This window comes from Saccopteryx leptura, chromosome 5 (genome assembly GCF_036850995.1).
Source record: "Saccopteryx leptura isolate mSacLep1 chromosome 5, mSacLep1_pri_phased_curated, whole genome shotgun sequence".
Classification (NCBI taxonomy): domain Eukaryota; kingdom Metazoa; phylum Chordata; class Mammalia; order Chiroptera; family Emballonuridae; genus Saccopteryx; species Saccopteryx leptura.
This window is the reverse complement of record NC_089507.1, coordinates 167,418,568-167,431,759: the sequence shown is the minus strand read 5'-3', so window position 1 is coordinate 167,431,759 and position 13,192 is coordinate 167,418,568. Positions and strand designations below refer to the sequence as shown.

General features: G+C 37.6%; 1 protein-coding gene across 1 annotated transcript in view; it reads left to right on the top strand.

Annotated features, from left to right (window-relative positions):
- ABCA9 (ATP binding cassette subfamily A member 9) overlaps window positions 1–13,192 on the top strand; it is a 99,589-nt gene that overhangs the window by 81,492 nt on the left and 4,905 nt on the right. Inside the window, 6 exon segments of the mRNA XM_066386585.1 lie at window positions 428–505; window positions 507–592; window positions 1,082–1,157; window positions 1,231–1,322; window positions 12,211–12,330; window positions 12,536–12,676. Of these exon segments, the coding sequence (XP_066242682.1) occupies window positions 428–505; window positions 507–592; window positions 1,082–1,157; window positions 1,231–1,322; window positions 12,211–12,330; window positions 12,536–12,676 (593 nt within the window).

Below are 13,192 nucleotides of genomic sequence, written 5' to 3'. Positions count from 1 at the left end.
GGGGATTGCCCTGAGTGAGAAAAACTACCTTGTGCAGTTTTCACAATAAATTTGTCAAACGGGAGTTTACAATTATAGCTCTGTTAACATGGGGAAAACAGAGTCTTCAAGTATCTGTCACTTTGAATGTTTGGATCGATGAATAAAATCAAACAATGGACAACCAAATAAGCAAGCTTGAATTCAACCATTGTGCTGGACTTGGTAATAAAGCCTGAATTGTAATGGAGGGATTAGAACAATGTGGAACATCTGCCTTTTGATTTATTGAGTTTCTGTCATCTTTTCCCCAGAGTTAGGTGATTTTTTATAGACTCGTCCTCTTGGCAGTATGTGAATAAGCAGAGGACAACATTGAACAATACTCTCCCATGCATGTGCACACACATAATTTTGGACAGAGTATGAGAATGAACTTTTTGTGTAGGTGATTTTAAAAGAAACCAGCAGTGGGGATGCCCCCAAGTTCCTGGGGTACTGCCCTCAAGAGAACGCACTGTGGCCCCCCACCCCTGAATGTGAGGGAGCACTTGGAGGTGTTTGCTGTGGTGAAAGGGCTGAGGAAAGCAGACGCCACTGTCGCCATCTCACGGTACATGGGTGGAAACACACCTGTTCTCTTCTAGGGGCATGTAGCAGCTTCACACAAAATTAAAGAAGAATGAATCTAACTGATGATTCCATGGTTGTGGCAGAAGTCTTGGTTATCAAGATGACAATCCAGTGTTGTGTTCTCCCATTTTAAGCCTGGAGGGGAAAAGTTTTATTGATTATTCTTTATACAAAAAGAAGTAATTGGAAATATCAGTTTAAAAGCTGTAAAAGGTTCATAAAGTATCCTAGATAACTTCAATATATATATTTAATTTTAATTTTCAATTACAGTTACCCTTTAATATTATTTTATATTAGTTTTAAGTGTACAGCATAGTGGCTAGACAATCATATATAGTTTCAATTTTATAATCACTCTGAAGACTATTTTAAAAGAATTCTGCACTGTAGTCTTCTGATTTGCCCATTCTCCAACACACATCCTCCAGTGTGCATGTAATGTGGACCAACTCACTGTTTCCTTCAGATTGATGGATGTGCTCAAGCTGCAGGACCAGCAGAAGCGTCCCGTGAAGGCTTTATCTGAGGGAATAAAGAGAAAGGTAGAGGCTGGACTTGCTGTTACTCTGCACAGCCCACATGTCTGTGCCAGACGCTCTGTTCCTCTCATCCCAGTGCTTCGCGCTGAGCATCCTGGGAAACCCGTTGGTGGTGCTACTGGAAGAGCCATCCACGGGCATAGACCCTGAGGGGCAGCAGCAAATGTGGTGAGGAGATGTCACAAGTAACTCAAAGTGAAATTATTTTACTTATGAAGTGAAAGATATCGACACTATCAGGGAATGCAATGTTACGGAACAAACTGATAGAACATCAAAAACGATATTTATGGAGGAGAAAAAGATATTCTAACAAACTAATACTCTAAGAATGTCATTCTCATCGTAGATTGTACTGCTATGCATGGCCCATTTTTACCCTCTATCAGGGTATATTAAGTTCTAACTCTTTTTGCATATCACCTGATGCATAATAAAAAATTCCATCTCCAAAATATATTCTTTAATTATTTTAGGAATATTCTGCTGAAATTTGTCATTATGTACTTGAGGGCAGTGGTCCCCAAATTTTTTTGGGCCACAGACTGGTTTAATGTCAGAAAATATTTTTACGGACCAGCCTTTAGGGTGGGACGGATAAATGTATCATGTGACCGAGACAAGCGTCAAGAGTGAGTCTTAGACGGATGTAACAGAGGGAATCTGGTCATTTATTAAAAATAAAACATCGTTCAGACTTAAATATAAATAAAATGGAAATAATGTAAGTTATTTATTCTTTCTCTGCAGACTGGTACCAAATGGCCCACGGACTGATACTGGTCTTCAGCCTGGGGGTTGGGGACCACTGCTTTAGGGTATATGTCATTATTATCATGCTTTTATGTAAGTTCCCATTTTCTATCATTTTTCCTAATGCCTTCTCATAAATATTCTTGAAATTCCACATTCTTCTAAACAACATTTTACCCAATATCATTCTCTATGTTCAGCCCAAGCCATGCTCTGACATCTACTCTGGCCAGTTGTTTGGTAATTTGCATGCCTGTTACCCCTCCCCAAATCATTCCTTTCTTTGATTTGAATTCACTAATTGTTTCATATGTGCCAATAGAAACTTCAATTTTTTTTTTCTTCTTCTTCTTTTTGCTTTGCAGAGAATGGGCTCTGTCAGTATAAAGTCCATGTCTCACATTGTTTTCTTTTATTAATTTATTTTTAATTAATTTTAATTTATTGTGTTAACATGGATTCGAGTGTCCCATTCAATATAATACCCTCACCACCTCAAACACGTGTCCTACATTACACCTCCATTGCCCTCCTCCCCTTAATACCTTTTCCCACTTCCCTCTGGGATTTGCTGTTCTGGTTTCTGTATCTCTGTGTTATGTATATACAATTGCACTAACCACTTCACCTTCTCTGATCCCATCCCCTAATCCTCTTTCTCTCTGACTGCTGTCCCTCTGGTCCTTGTGACCCTGCCTCTGCCTCTATTCTGTTCCTCAGTTCACTTTGTTCATTCGATTCCATAAATAAGTGAGGTCATATGATATTTTTCTTTCTCTACTTGGCTTATTTCACTTAGCATAATAATCTCCAGGACCATCCATGCCATCGTCAAAGGCAAGATTTCTTTCCTTTTCACAGCTGCATAGTATTCCATTGTTTATATGTACCATGGCTTTTTTTCCCCTTTACTATTAATTTTAATGGGGTGATGTTGATCAGTTAGGGAACATAGGTTCAGAGAAAACATCTCCAGGTTATTTTGACATTTGATTCTGTCACATACCCATCACCCAAAGTCAAATTGTCTTTCGTCACCTTCTATCTGGTTTTCTTTGTACCTCTCCTCTCCCCTACACCCTCTCTCTCTCACACCACCCCTGTAATCACCACACTCTTGTCCGTGTCCCTAAGTCTCATTTTTATGTCCCACCTATGTATGGAATCATATAGTTCTTAGTTTTTTTCTGATTTACTTATTGCACTCAGTATAATGTTATCAAGGTCCATCCATGTTGTTATAAATGATCCGATGTAATCATTTCTTATTTTCTTATGGCTGAGTAGTATTCCATAGTATATATGTACTATATCTTCTTTATCCAATCATCTATTGAAGGGCTTTTTGGTTGTTTCTATGTCTTGGCCACTGTGAACAATGCTGCAATGAACATGGGGACTGCATATATCTTAACATACCAGCGTATTTGAGTTTTGAGAGTATATAGCAAGTAGAGGGATTGCTGGGTCATATGGTAGTTTTATTTTTAATTTTTTGAGGAACCTCCATACTTTCTTCCATAATGGTTGTACTACTTAACATTCCCACCAACAGTGGATGAGGGTTCCTTTTTCTCCACAGCCTCTCCAATATTTGTTATTACCTGTCTTGTTGATATAGCTAATCTAACAGCTGTGAGGTGATATCTCATTGTAGTTTTGATTTTCATTTCTTTAATAGCTAATGAAGATGAGCATCTTTTCATATATCTGTTGGCCATTTGTATTTCTTCCTGGGAGAAGTGTCTCTTCATGTCCTCTTCCCATTCTTTTATAGTATTGTTTGTTTGTTGTTGAGTTTTATGAGTTCTTTGTATATTTTGGATATCAGACCCTTATCTGTGCTGTTGTTTGAAAATATCATCTCCCATTTAGTTGGCTGCCTGTTTGTTTTGTTGTCATTTTTTCCTGCTGTGCAAAAGCTTCTTAGTCTGTTGTGGTCCCATTTATTTATCTTTGCCTTCACATCCTTTGCCTTTGGAGTCAAATTCATAAAGTGCTCTTTATGGCCAAGGACCATGAGTTTAGTACCTACATGTTCTTCTATGTAATTTATTGTTTCAGGTTTTATATTTAAGTCTTTGATCTATTTTGCATTAATTTTAGTACAAGGGGATGTACTGTAGTCGAGTTTCATTCTTTAGCATGTGTTTTTTCAGTTTTTCCAGCACCATTTGTGGAAGAGGCTTTCGTTTCTCCATTATGTGTTGTTGGCCCCTTTATAAAAAATTATTTGATCATGTATATATGTGGTTTTATTTCTGGACTTTCTATTCTGTTCCATTGGTCTGAATGTCTGTTTTTCTGCCAATATCATGCTGTTCTGATTATTGTGGCTGTATAATATAATTTGAAGTCAGGTATTGTAATGCCCCCAGCTTCATTCTTTTTCATTAAGATTGCTCTGGCTATTTGGGGTTTTTTATAGTTCCATATAAACCTGATGATTTTTTGTTCCATTTCCTTAAAAAATGACATTGGAATTTTGATAGGAATTGCATTAAATTTGTATATCGCTTTGGGTAATATAGTCATTTTGACTATATTTATTCTTCCTATCCACGAACAAGGAATATTTTTCCATTTCATTGTATCTTTCTTAGTTCCCTTAACAAAGCTTTATCGTTTTCATTATATAGGTCCTTTACATTCTTTGTTATGTTTATTCCTAGGTATTTTATTTTTTTTTGTTGCAACCATGCAGGGGATTATTTTTTTGAGCTTGTTTTCTGATGTTTCATTGTTGGCATATAGAAGGTAATGGACTCTTTTGTATATTAATTTTGTATCCTGCAATTTTAATGTATGGTTTATTGTTTCTAGTAGTCTTTTTGTGGAGACTTTGGGGTTTTCGATGTATAGGATCATATCATCTGCAAAAAGTAAAACCTTTACTTCTTCTTTCCCAATATGAATGCCTTTTATTTCTTTCTTTTGTCTGATTGCTCTGGCTAGAACGTCCAGCGCTACGTTGAATAAGAGTGGAGAAAGTGGACAACCTTGTCTTATTCCTGATTTTAGGGGAAAAGTTTTCAGTTTTTTGCCATTTAATATGATGTTAGCTGATGGTTTGTCATAACTGGCCTCTATTATGTTGAGGTATTTTCCTTTTATACCCATTTTGTTCAGTGTTTTAAACATAAAATGGTGTTGTATTTTATCAAATGCCCTTTCTTCATCTATTGATAGGATCATATGGTTTTTGTTCTTTGTTTTGTTGATATGGTGTATTATGTTAACCGTTTTACGTATGTTGAATGATCATTGTGATTCTGGGATGAATCCCACTTGATCATGATAAATTATTTTTTAATATGTTGTTATAATCGATTTGCTAGTATTTTGTTTAATATTTTAGCATTTGTATTCATTAGAGATATTGGTCTGTAGTTATCTTTTTCTGTGTTGATCTTGCCAGGTTTTGGTATGAGGGTTATATTGGCCTCATAAAATGTGTTTGGAAGTATTGCTTTGTCTTCAATTTTTTGGGAAGACTGAGTAGAATACAAACCAAGGCTTCTTTGAATGTTTGATAGAATTCACTCTTATAGACATCTGGCCCTGGACTTTTATTTTTGGGGAGGTTCTTGATAGTTGTTACTATTTCCTCCCTGCTTATGGGTCTGTTTAGGCTTTCTGCTTCTTCATGACTCAGTCTAGGAAGATTGTATTGTTCTAGAAATTTATCCATTTCTTCTAGATTGTTAAATTTGGTGGCATATAGTTTTTCATAGTATTCTACAATAATTCTTTGTATATCTATGATATTTGTGGTGATTTCTTCTCTTTCATTTTGGATTTTGTTTATATGAGTCCTTTCTCTTTTTCCTTGGTGAGTCTTGCCAAGGGTTTGTCAATTTTGTTGACCTTTTCAAAGAACCAGCTCCTGGTTTTATTAATTTTTTCTATACTTTTTCTGTTCTCTACTTTAGTTATTTCTGCTCTGATTTTTATTATTTCCTTTCTTCTACTGGTTTTGGGTTGCTTTTGTTCTTCTTTTTCCAGTTCCTTAAGATGTGAAGTTAAGTGGTTTACTTGGGCTCTCTCTTGTTTGTTCATATAGGCCTGTAGAGATATGAACTTCTGTCTTATTACTACTTTTGCTGCATCCCAGAGATTTGATATGTCATATTGTTATTTTTGTTTGTCTGTATGTAACTTTTGATTTATGCTTTTATTTCTTCTTTGACCCACTCATTTTTTAGAAGTATGTTGTTTAGTTTTCACATTTTTGTGGGTTTGTTTTTACCTCTTTTTTTCAGTTGAATTCTAGTTTCAATGCTTTATGATCAGAGAATATGCTTGGTATAATTTCAATCTTTCTGAATTTGTTGATGTCATTTTTGTGGCCCAACATATGGTCAGTTCTTGAGAATGTTCCATGTACACTATAGAAAAATGTATAACCTGGCACTTTGGGATGAAATATCCTGTAGATGTTTATCATATCCATTTGTTCTAGTGTTTCGTTTAAGGCTTATATTTCTTTATTGTTCTTCTGTTTGGATGAATGATCTAGAGCCATCAGCAGTGTATTGAGGTCTCCAAGTATGATTGTATTTTTGTTGGTTTTTGGTTGTTTTTTTTTGTTTGTTTGTTTGTTTTGTTTTTTTTGTTTTGTTTTGTTTTTACAGAGACAGAGAGAGAGTCAGAGAAAGGGATAGACAGGGGCAGACAGACAGAAATGGAGAGATGAGAAGCATCAATCATTAGTTTTTCATTGCGCATTGCAACACCTTAATTGTTCATTGATTGCTTTCTCATACGTGCCTTGACCGTGGGCCTTCAGCAGACCGAGTAACCCCTTGCTGGAGCCAGCGACCTTGGGCTCAAGCTGGTGAGCTTTTTGCTCAAACCAGATGAGCCCATGCTCAAGTTGGCGACCTTGGTGTCTCGAACCTGGGTCTTCTGCATCTCAGTCCGATGCTCTATCCACTGCGCCACCGCCCGGTCAGGTTGGTTTTTGATTTTAGGTCAGTCAGTAGCTGTTTTATATATTTTGGTGCCCCTTGGTTTGGTACATATATATTAAGAAGTGTTATGTCTTCTTGATTCAGTGTTCCTTTTATCATGAAATGACCATTTTTGTCTCTGATTACTTTTGCTGTATTGTAGTCAGCATTGTTAGATATGAGTATTGCTACACCTACTTTTTTTTTGGATGTTATTTGCTTGGAATATTGTTTTCTAACCTTTCACTTTGAATTTGTTTTTATCCTTGTAGCTTAGATGTGTTTCTTATAGGCAGTATACAGTTGGATTTTCTAGTTTAATCCATTCTGCTACTCTGTGTCTTTTTATGGGTGCGTTCAATCCGTATACATTTAGTGTAATTATTGACACTTGAGGGTTTCTTATTGCCAGTTTATATATTGCTTTCTGATAATTTTTTATCTTATTTGTTTCTTCTCTTTTATTTTTTTATTATTTGTTTTTGTTTGGCTGAAATCCATATTTCTTTCCTCTGTTACTTTTTTTTCCCAAGCCATGTGTTTCTGTGGTGGTATTTTCAGGGGTGGTTACCATTAAGTAATGGAAAGGATACATATCATGTTCATTGTAGTACATTATCTCATTAGTGTTTCTGCATTTTATTTTCCTTTGCTACTGTTAATCTTTGCTCTCTCCCCTTTTTTTTGTTTTTGTTTTCACTGGTTAAACTCTTTTATCATGATCTTGATGGAGCTTTTATTTGTATTTTTGTTTTTTTTACTCTTTGTATCTGGTCAGATAACCCCCTTTAGTATTTCCTGAAGTGTGGGTTTTCTGGTGATAAATTCCTTCATCTCTCTTGTGTCTGTGAATGTTTTTATTTCTCCTTTGTATTTGAAGAATAGCTTTGATGGGTATAGTATTCTTGGCTGGAAATTCCTCTCTTTCAGAACTTTATTTATTACGGTCCACTTTCTTTTGGCTTGTAGTGTTTCTGCTGAGAAATCTGATGATAATCTAATGGGCCTTCTTTTATATGTTGTATTCTTCTTTTCACTGGCTGCCTTGAGAATTTTTTCTTTGTCATTGGTTTGTGCCAATTTCAATATGATGTGCCTTGGAGTAGGTTTCTTAGGTTTAAGGTAACTTGGTGTTCTGAATGCTTCTTGAATTCGAGGTTTTAGTTCTTTCCGTAGGCTTGGGAGGTCCTCTCATCTATTATTTGTTTGAATATGTTCTCCATTTCATTTTCTCTCTCTTCTCATTTTGATATACCCATTATTCTTATGTTTCTCTTTTTGATGGAGTTAGAGTAGACAATTCCTGAAGGGCTTTCTCTTTTTTAATTTGTGAGTCTCTCTACTTTTCTCTCTGTAGTGCCTCTAGTGTCACTAGTTTTCTCCTCTATCTGGGCTGTTCTATTAGCTAAGCTTGTTACTTCATTTTTCAGTTCATGAATTGATTTTTTCATCTCTGTTTGGTTCGTTTTCATAGTTTCAATTTCCTTGGGGATGCATTCTTTCTGTTTGTTGAATTGTTTTTTGAGCCTTTCTGTTCTTTCTTTTATATCCTTGAATATTTTTAGGACTTCCATTTTAAATTCTCTGTTATTTAACTCTAAGGTTTCCAAGCTATTGAAATTTTTTCTATAGATTTTTTTCTCATCTATCTGACTACATCTCTGTCTTTTGTATCCATGATATTCAATTTCTTTTTCTTAATGGCATTTGAGAGTGGTATTGTTAATAACACTAATATGAGTTGATAATAAGAAAAAAATTTTTTTTGAGAAAATACAGTGAAAAACTGAAAATTTTGTTGCGCTAAGTGGAACAAAAACTACATTGAACAGATGGCTTGAGTTGGGGGGAAGTGACAAAGAGGCAAAAAAAGAAGTAAGAACCCACAAAATGTTACAAGAAAAAAAATTGGATCAAGAATAAAATAACTTGTTTGTAAATGACGGTTGAATGAGAAAAATAGAAAAGAGAAGAGAAAAAGAGAAAAAAGAAAAAATACAGTAAAAATGAAAATTCTATTGTATTAAGTGGAACAAAAACTTTATAGAGTGGAGAGCTGGAGTTGGGGGAAATGCTAATGAGATGAAAAGCAAAGTAAAAAGCACACAAAATGCCACAAAGAAAAATTTGAATCCAGAATAAAATAATTTGTGAGTGATGATCAAATGAGAGAAAAAGTGAAATAGAAAAGAAGAAACCAAAGGATAGAGGTAAAAAAAGAGAAAAGAAAAAAAAAGAAGAGAGTTAAGGATTTTGGGATGTAACCTTCATAGAAAAAGAAAGAATAGAGAATGTAACACCTATGGGTAATGAAGTTCAAAATGAAAAGAAAGGAATAAAATGGAAAGGGGATAAAATGACCAAAGTGGAAGAAAAAAAGATAAAAAATGAAAATAAAAATGGATAAAGTTATAAAGACTGGATTTTTTCTGGTTTTGAGAGGTTATCTTCTTTTTCATATTTTTCTCTTATTTTAGCCAGTGATATTGTACCCCAGGTTCTGCCCCTGTCGCACTCTTAGGCAGAGTTTTGCAGTTGATGTGTCACTATGGTGATGGCATAAACTAGGCCTCAGTCCTGTTGGTAGGCAGGGCTTGTTAGTGTTTGCAGGCTCCGACAATGGGAGAACCCATTTTCCCGGAGCCTCTCCCCAAATTTCTTTCCTGAACCACAGCCTGGGGACCCAGCTGTGAAGTTGCCCCAGCCACTGCCTTTAGAGCAAGAGGCTCTAAGAGCTGCCAAATCCTCCCTCTATCCCCACTCAAAGCAGGGTTCTGGGTAATGCTTTGGCAGCCAGAGCTGCCAGCATAATCAGGCAGGGCTGGGAGCTGATTGCTTTTCAGGTGTCTTTCTGTGAACCTCTGGGCATGTCTAGTATGCCTCAGCTTTCCACAGGTCTACTCTTCCCAGGCTTTTTTGTACTTTACAACCTGTATCAACTGGCAGGAAGATGCCCCAATCACTGCCTGAAGAGTAAGAGGTCTTAAAAGCTGCTAAGTCCCTCTTCCAGGTCTGTTCAAAGCACAATTCTGGGTATGAAAGCTTTGTCAACCAGAGCACCAGCTTAAGCAGGCAGGGGAGTGAGCTGACTTCTGGTCAGGCTCCTTTCTAAGGTTCCCCAGTATGTATAGTTAAATTTGCCTCAGCGTTCTGTGGGTCTGTTCTCCACAGGCTTTTCCCTTGTTAGGAAGCCTACAGCCCAGCCTGCCCAACTTCCACAGAGGTCTGTTTCATGGTAGTGTGCTTTTAACCTGTATCAGCTGGCAGGAAGTTGCTTCAGCCACTGCCTGCAGAGCAAGAGGCCCTAAGAACTATCAAGTCCCACCTCTGGGTCTGCTTAAATAGCAGCCCTGGGAAAGAAGGCTTTGTCAGCCAGGGCCACCAGTGTAAGCTGGTCGGACAGTGAGCAGACTGTGGGTTAGGCTCTTTTCAGCGTTCTGCAGGTCTGCTCTTCAGAGGCTGCCTGCACACCCTGCTCCCCACCTCTTCCACAGATCTGTTCCATATGGCTGGCAGAGGCACCCCTCCCAGACATGTCCAGGTGTAGGGAAGTCGTCTCTCGTGCACTTCCTGTGCGCCGTTGTTTGGGGAGCGGGAATCACACAGAAACTCTGGCTACAGCCCACACAGAAGGCTACTGCTGACAGTCTCTGATCCAGTCCTTCCATCCAGGAACATGGGCGCCCACGCCCGAAGAGCCAGGTGGAACCGGTCACACACTCCCTGCACTCACCGACCAGGAGACTGGGAGTAAACAAAGCCCAAAGCCGCTCTGGTACCAGTCTGTGCAGGCAGCCCACTCAGCCACCTCTGCCGGGGTCTGCTGCTGGTGTTAGCTCCAGTCACAATCTCAATCTGAGCTGCAGGCACACTGTCTCCTTGGCTTGAACGTCTCTGCCCTAGCCAGCTTCTTCCCTCTCCCCCAGCCCTCCCTTCCTCTCAGTTCCAAGGGAAAGCAGCCCTTCTTCAGGTCTATGAGGAAAGTGGTATACTCCATTCTCCATCTTATTTCCTTCAGAATGGATTATACATTCAGCCACCTTTTCACCCAGTCATACCTTTGTTTAATGTATGTGTATTTCAGATGCTCCTGGAATTGTTTTTCTGTCTCTAGTTGTTGAAATTTCAGGGAGAGGTATCGAAAGCACCCCTAAGGTGCCATTTCTCTAATGTCACTGTACCAGAGCTTTCAAATCCACTTGTCCACTGATGGACAATGGGGCAGTTTCCAGATCTTGGCTATTGTAAACAATGCTACAGTAAACATGGGAGTACATTTCTTCTTTTAAATCAGTGATTTGGTATTCTTAGGATATATGCTGAAAAGTAGGATGGCTGGGTCAAAAGGCAGTTCCATTTTAATTTTTTGAGGAAATGCTATACTGTTTCCCACAGTGGCTGCACAAGTCTGCATTCCCACCAGCAGTGCAGGAGAGTTCCCTTTTCTCCACACCCTCGCCAGCATTTGTTGTGTGTTGATTTGTTAATGAGCACCATTTTGACAGGTGTGAGGTGGTATCTCATTGGCTTTTTAATTTGCATTTCTCTGATGGTTAGTGACATTGGACATTTTTTCATATGCCTATTAATCATCTGTATGTTTTCTTTGAAGAAGTGTCTATTCAGTTATTTTGCCCATTTTTTAATTGAGTTGTTTTCCTTCCTGGTGTTGAGTTTTAGAAGTTCTTTATAAATTTTGGTTATTAACCCCTTACCAGATGTATTGGAGAATATGTTCTCCCATTGTGTGGGTTGTCTTTTTATTTTGTTCATGGTGTCTTTTGCTGTGCAAAAGCTTTTTAGTTTGATATAGTCCCATTTGTTTATTTTGCCCTTTATTTCATTTCCTGTAGAGATAAATCAGTAAAAATATTATTATGAGAGATATCAGAGAGTTTACTGCCTATATTTTCTTCCAAGATATTTATGGTTTCGAGACTTAAATTTAAGTCTTTTATCCATTTTGAGTGTATTTTTGTGAATGATGTAAGTTGGTGGTCTAGTTTCATTTTCTTTTTTTGCATATACCTGTCTAGTTTTCCTAACACCATTTATTAAAGAAACTGTCATTACTTCATTGAATGCTTTTACCTCCTTTGTCAAATATCAATTGACCATAAAGGTGCCAGTTTATTTCTGGGTTCTCAGTTCTGTTCCATTTATCTATATGCCTGTTCTTATGCCAGTACCAAGCTGTTTTGAGTACAGTGGCCTTATAGTATAACTTGGTATCAGGAAGTGTGATACCTCCCACTTTATTCTTCATTTTCAAGATTGCTGAGACGATTCATGTTCTTTTTCCTATTACCTGGCATTTACAATAATTAAGACTTCTGTTGACTGAACTTTAGGCAGGCGATCTGGGCCACCATTAGAAAAACTGAGAGGGGTGCCCTCCTGACCACCCATTACATGGCTGAGGCTGAGACTGTGTGTGACCGTGTGGCCATCATAGTGTCCGAAAGGCTAAGGTGGGTGCCCACACTTGGCCCCCGGTTATGCCCTGAACAAAGGACACTTCTCTGCACAGATTATCACCATAAGGACCTGAAGGGCCTGGATGTTCTTCTCAACCTGGCCCTGGCCCTGCCCAGGCCCTAGAACCTGAAAATCCCCAGTAGTAGATCCCTCTCTCCTTTTCCTTTGTTTACATTATCCTCCTTGTCCCTCCTCCAGATGTATTGGAACCATCCAGCACCTAAAGAGCAAATTTGGCAAGGATTACCTGCTGGAGATGAAGGTGAAGACTCCCAGGCAGGTGGAACCCCTGCACAGAGAGATCCTGAGGCTTCCCCCCCAGGATGATCGGCAAGAAAGGTAAACACAGGTGGTTTTCTGTTTCATCTTGGTCATTCTTCTGTGTTCTAGTATGGCAGTGGTTCTCAAACTTTTTGAAGTCGGGGCAGATTTAGAATTCTATAAATAACTGTAGGCACACTATTTACAGATTTCTGAGAAATATGTTATAATAACTAAATCAAATATTAAAGAAAAAATATATAAAGTCCAAGCGTGCTTTTATGGTAAACTAAATACAACAAAATTAAATTTATTCTGACATTAAAAAACATTTTTATATTACATTTTTTGAGTTATGCTTTTTAGAATTCATAAAAAAGAGGGGCTAAAAAATAAAAAAAGACAAAAATTATCTTTTTATATATACATCCTTCATAATATTTTTATATATACATCCTTAGTAATTTTATATATACATTCTTAGTAATATTTAGTAAATTTGGCAGGTCCTGGCACGAATGTGTTGTTTTTTTCATTCTTGTGTTTATGAGAAACATGAGTCTGATGTGTCCTAGCAATTTCTTCAATTTTTGG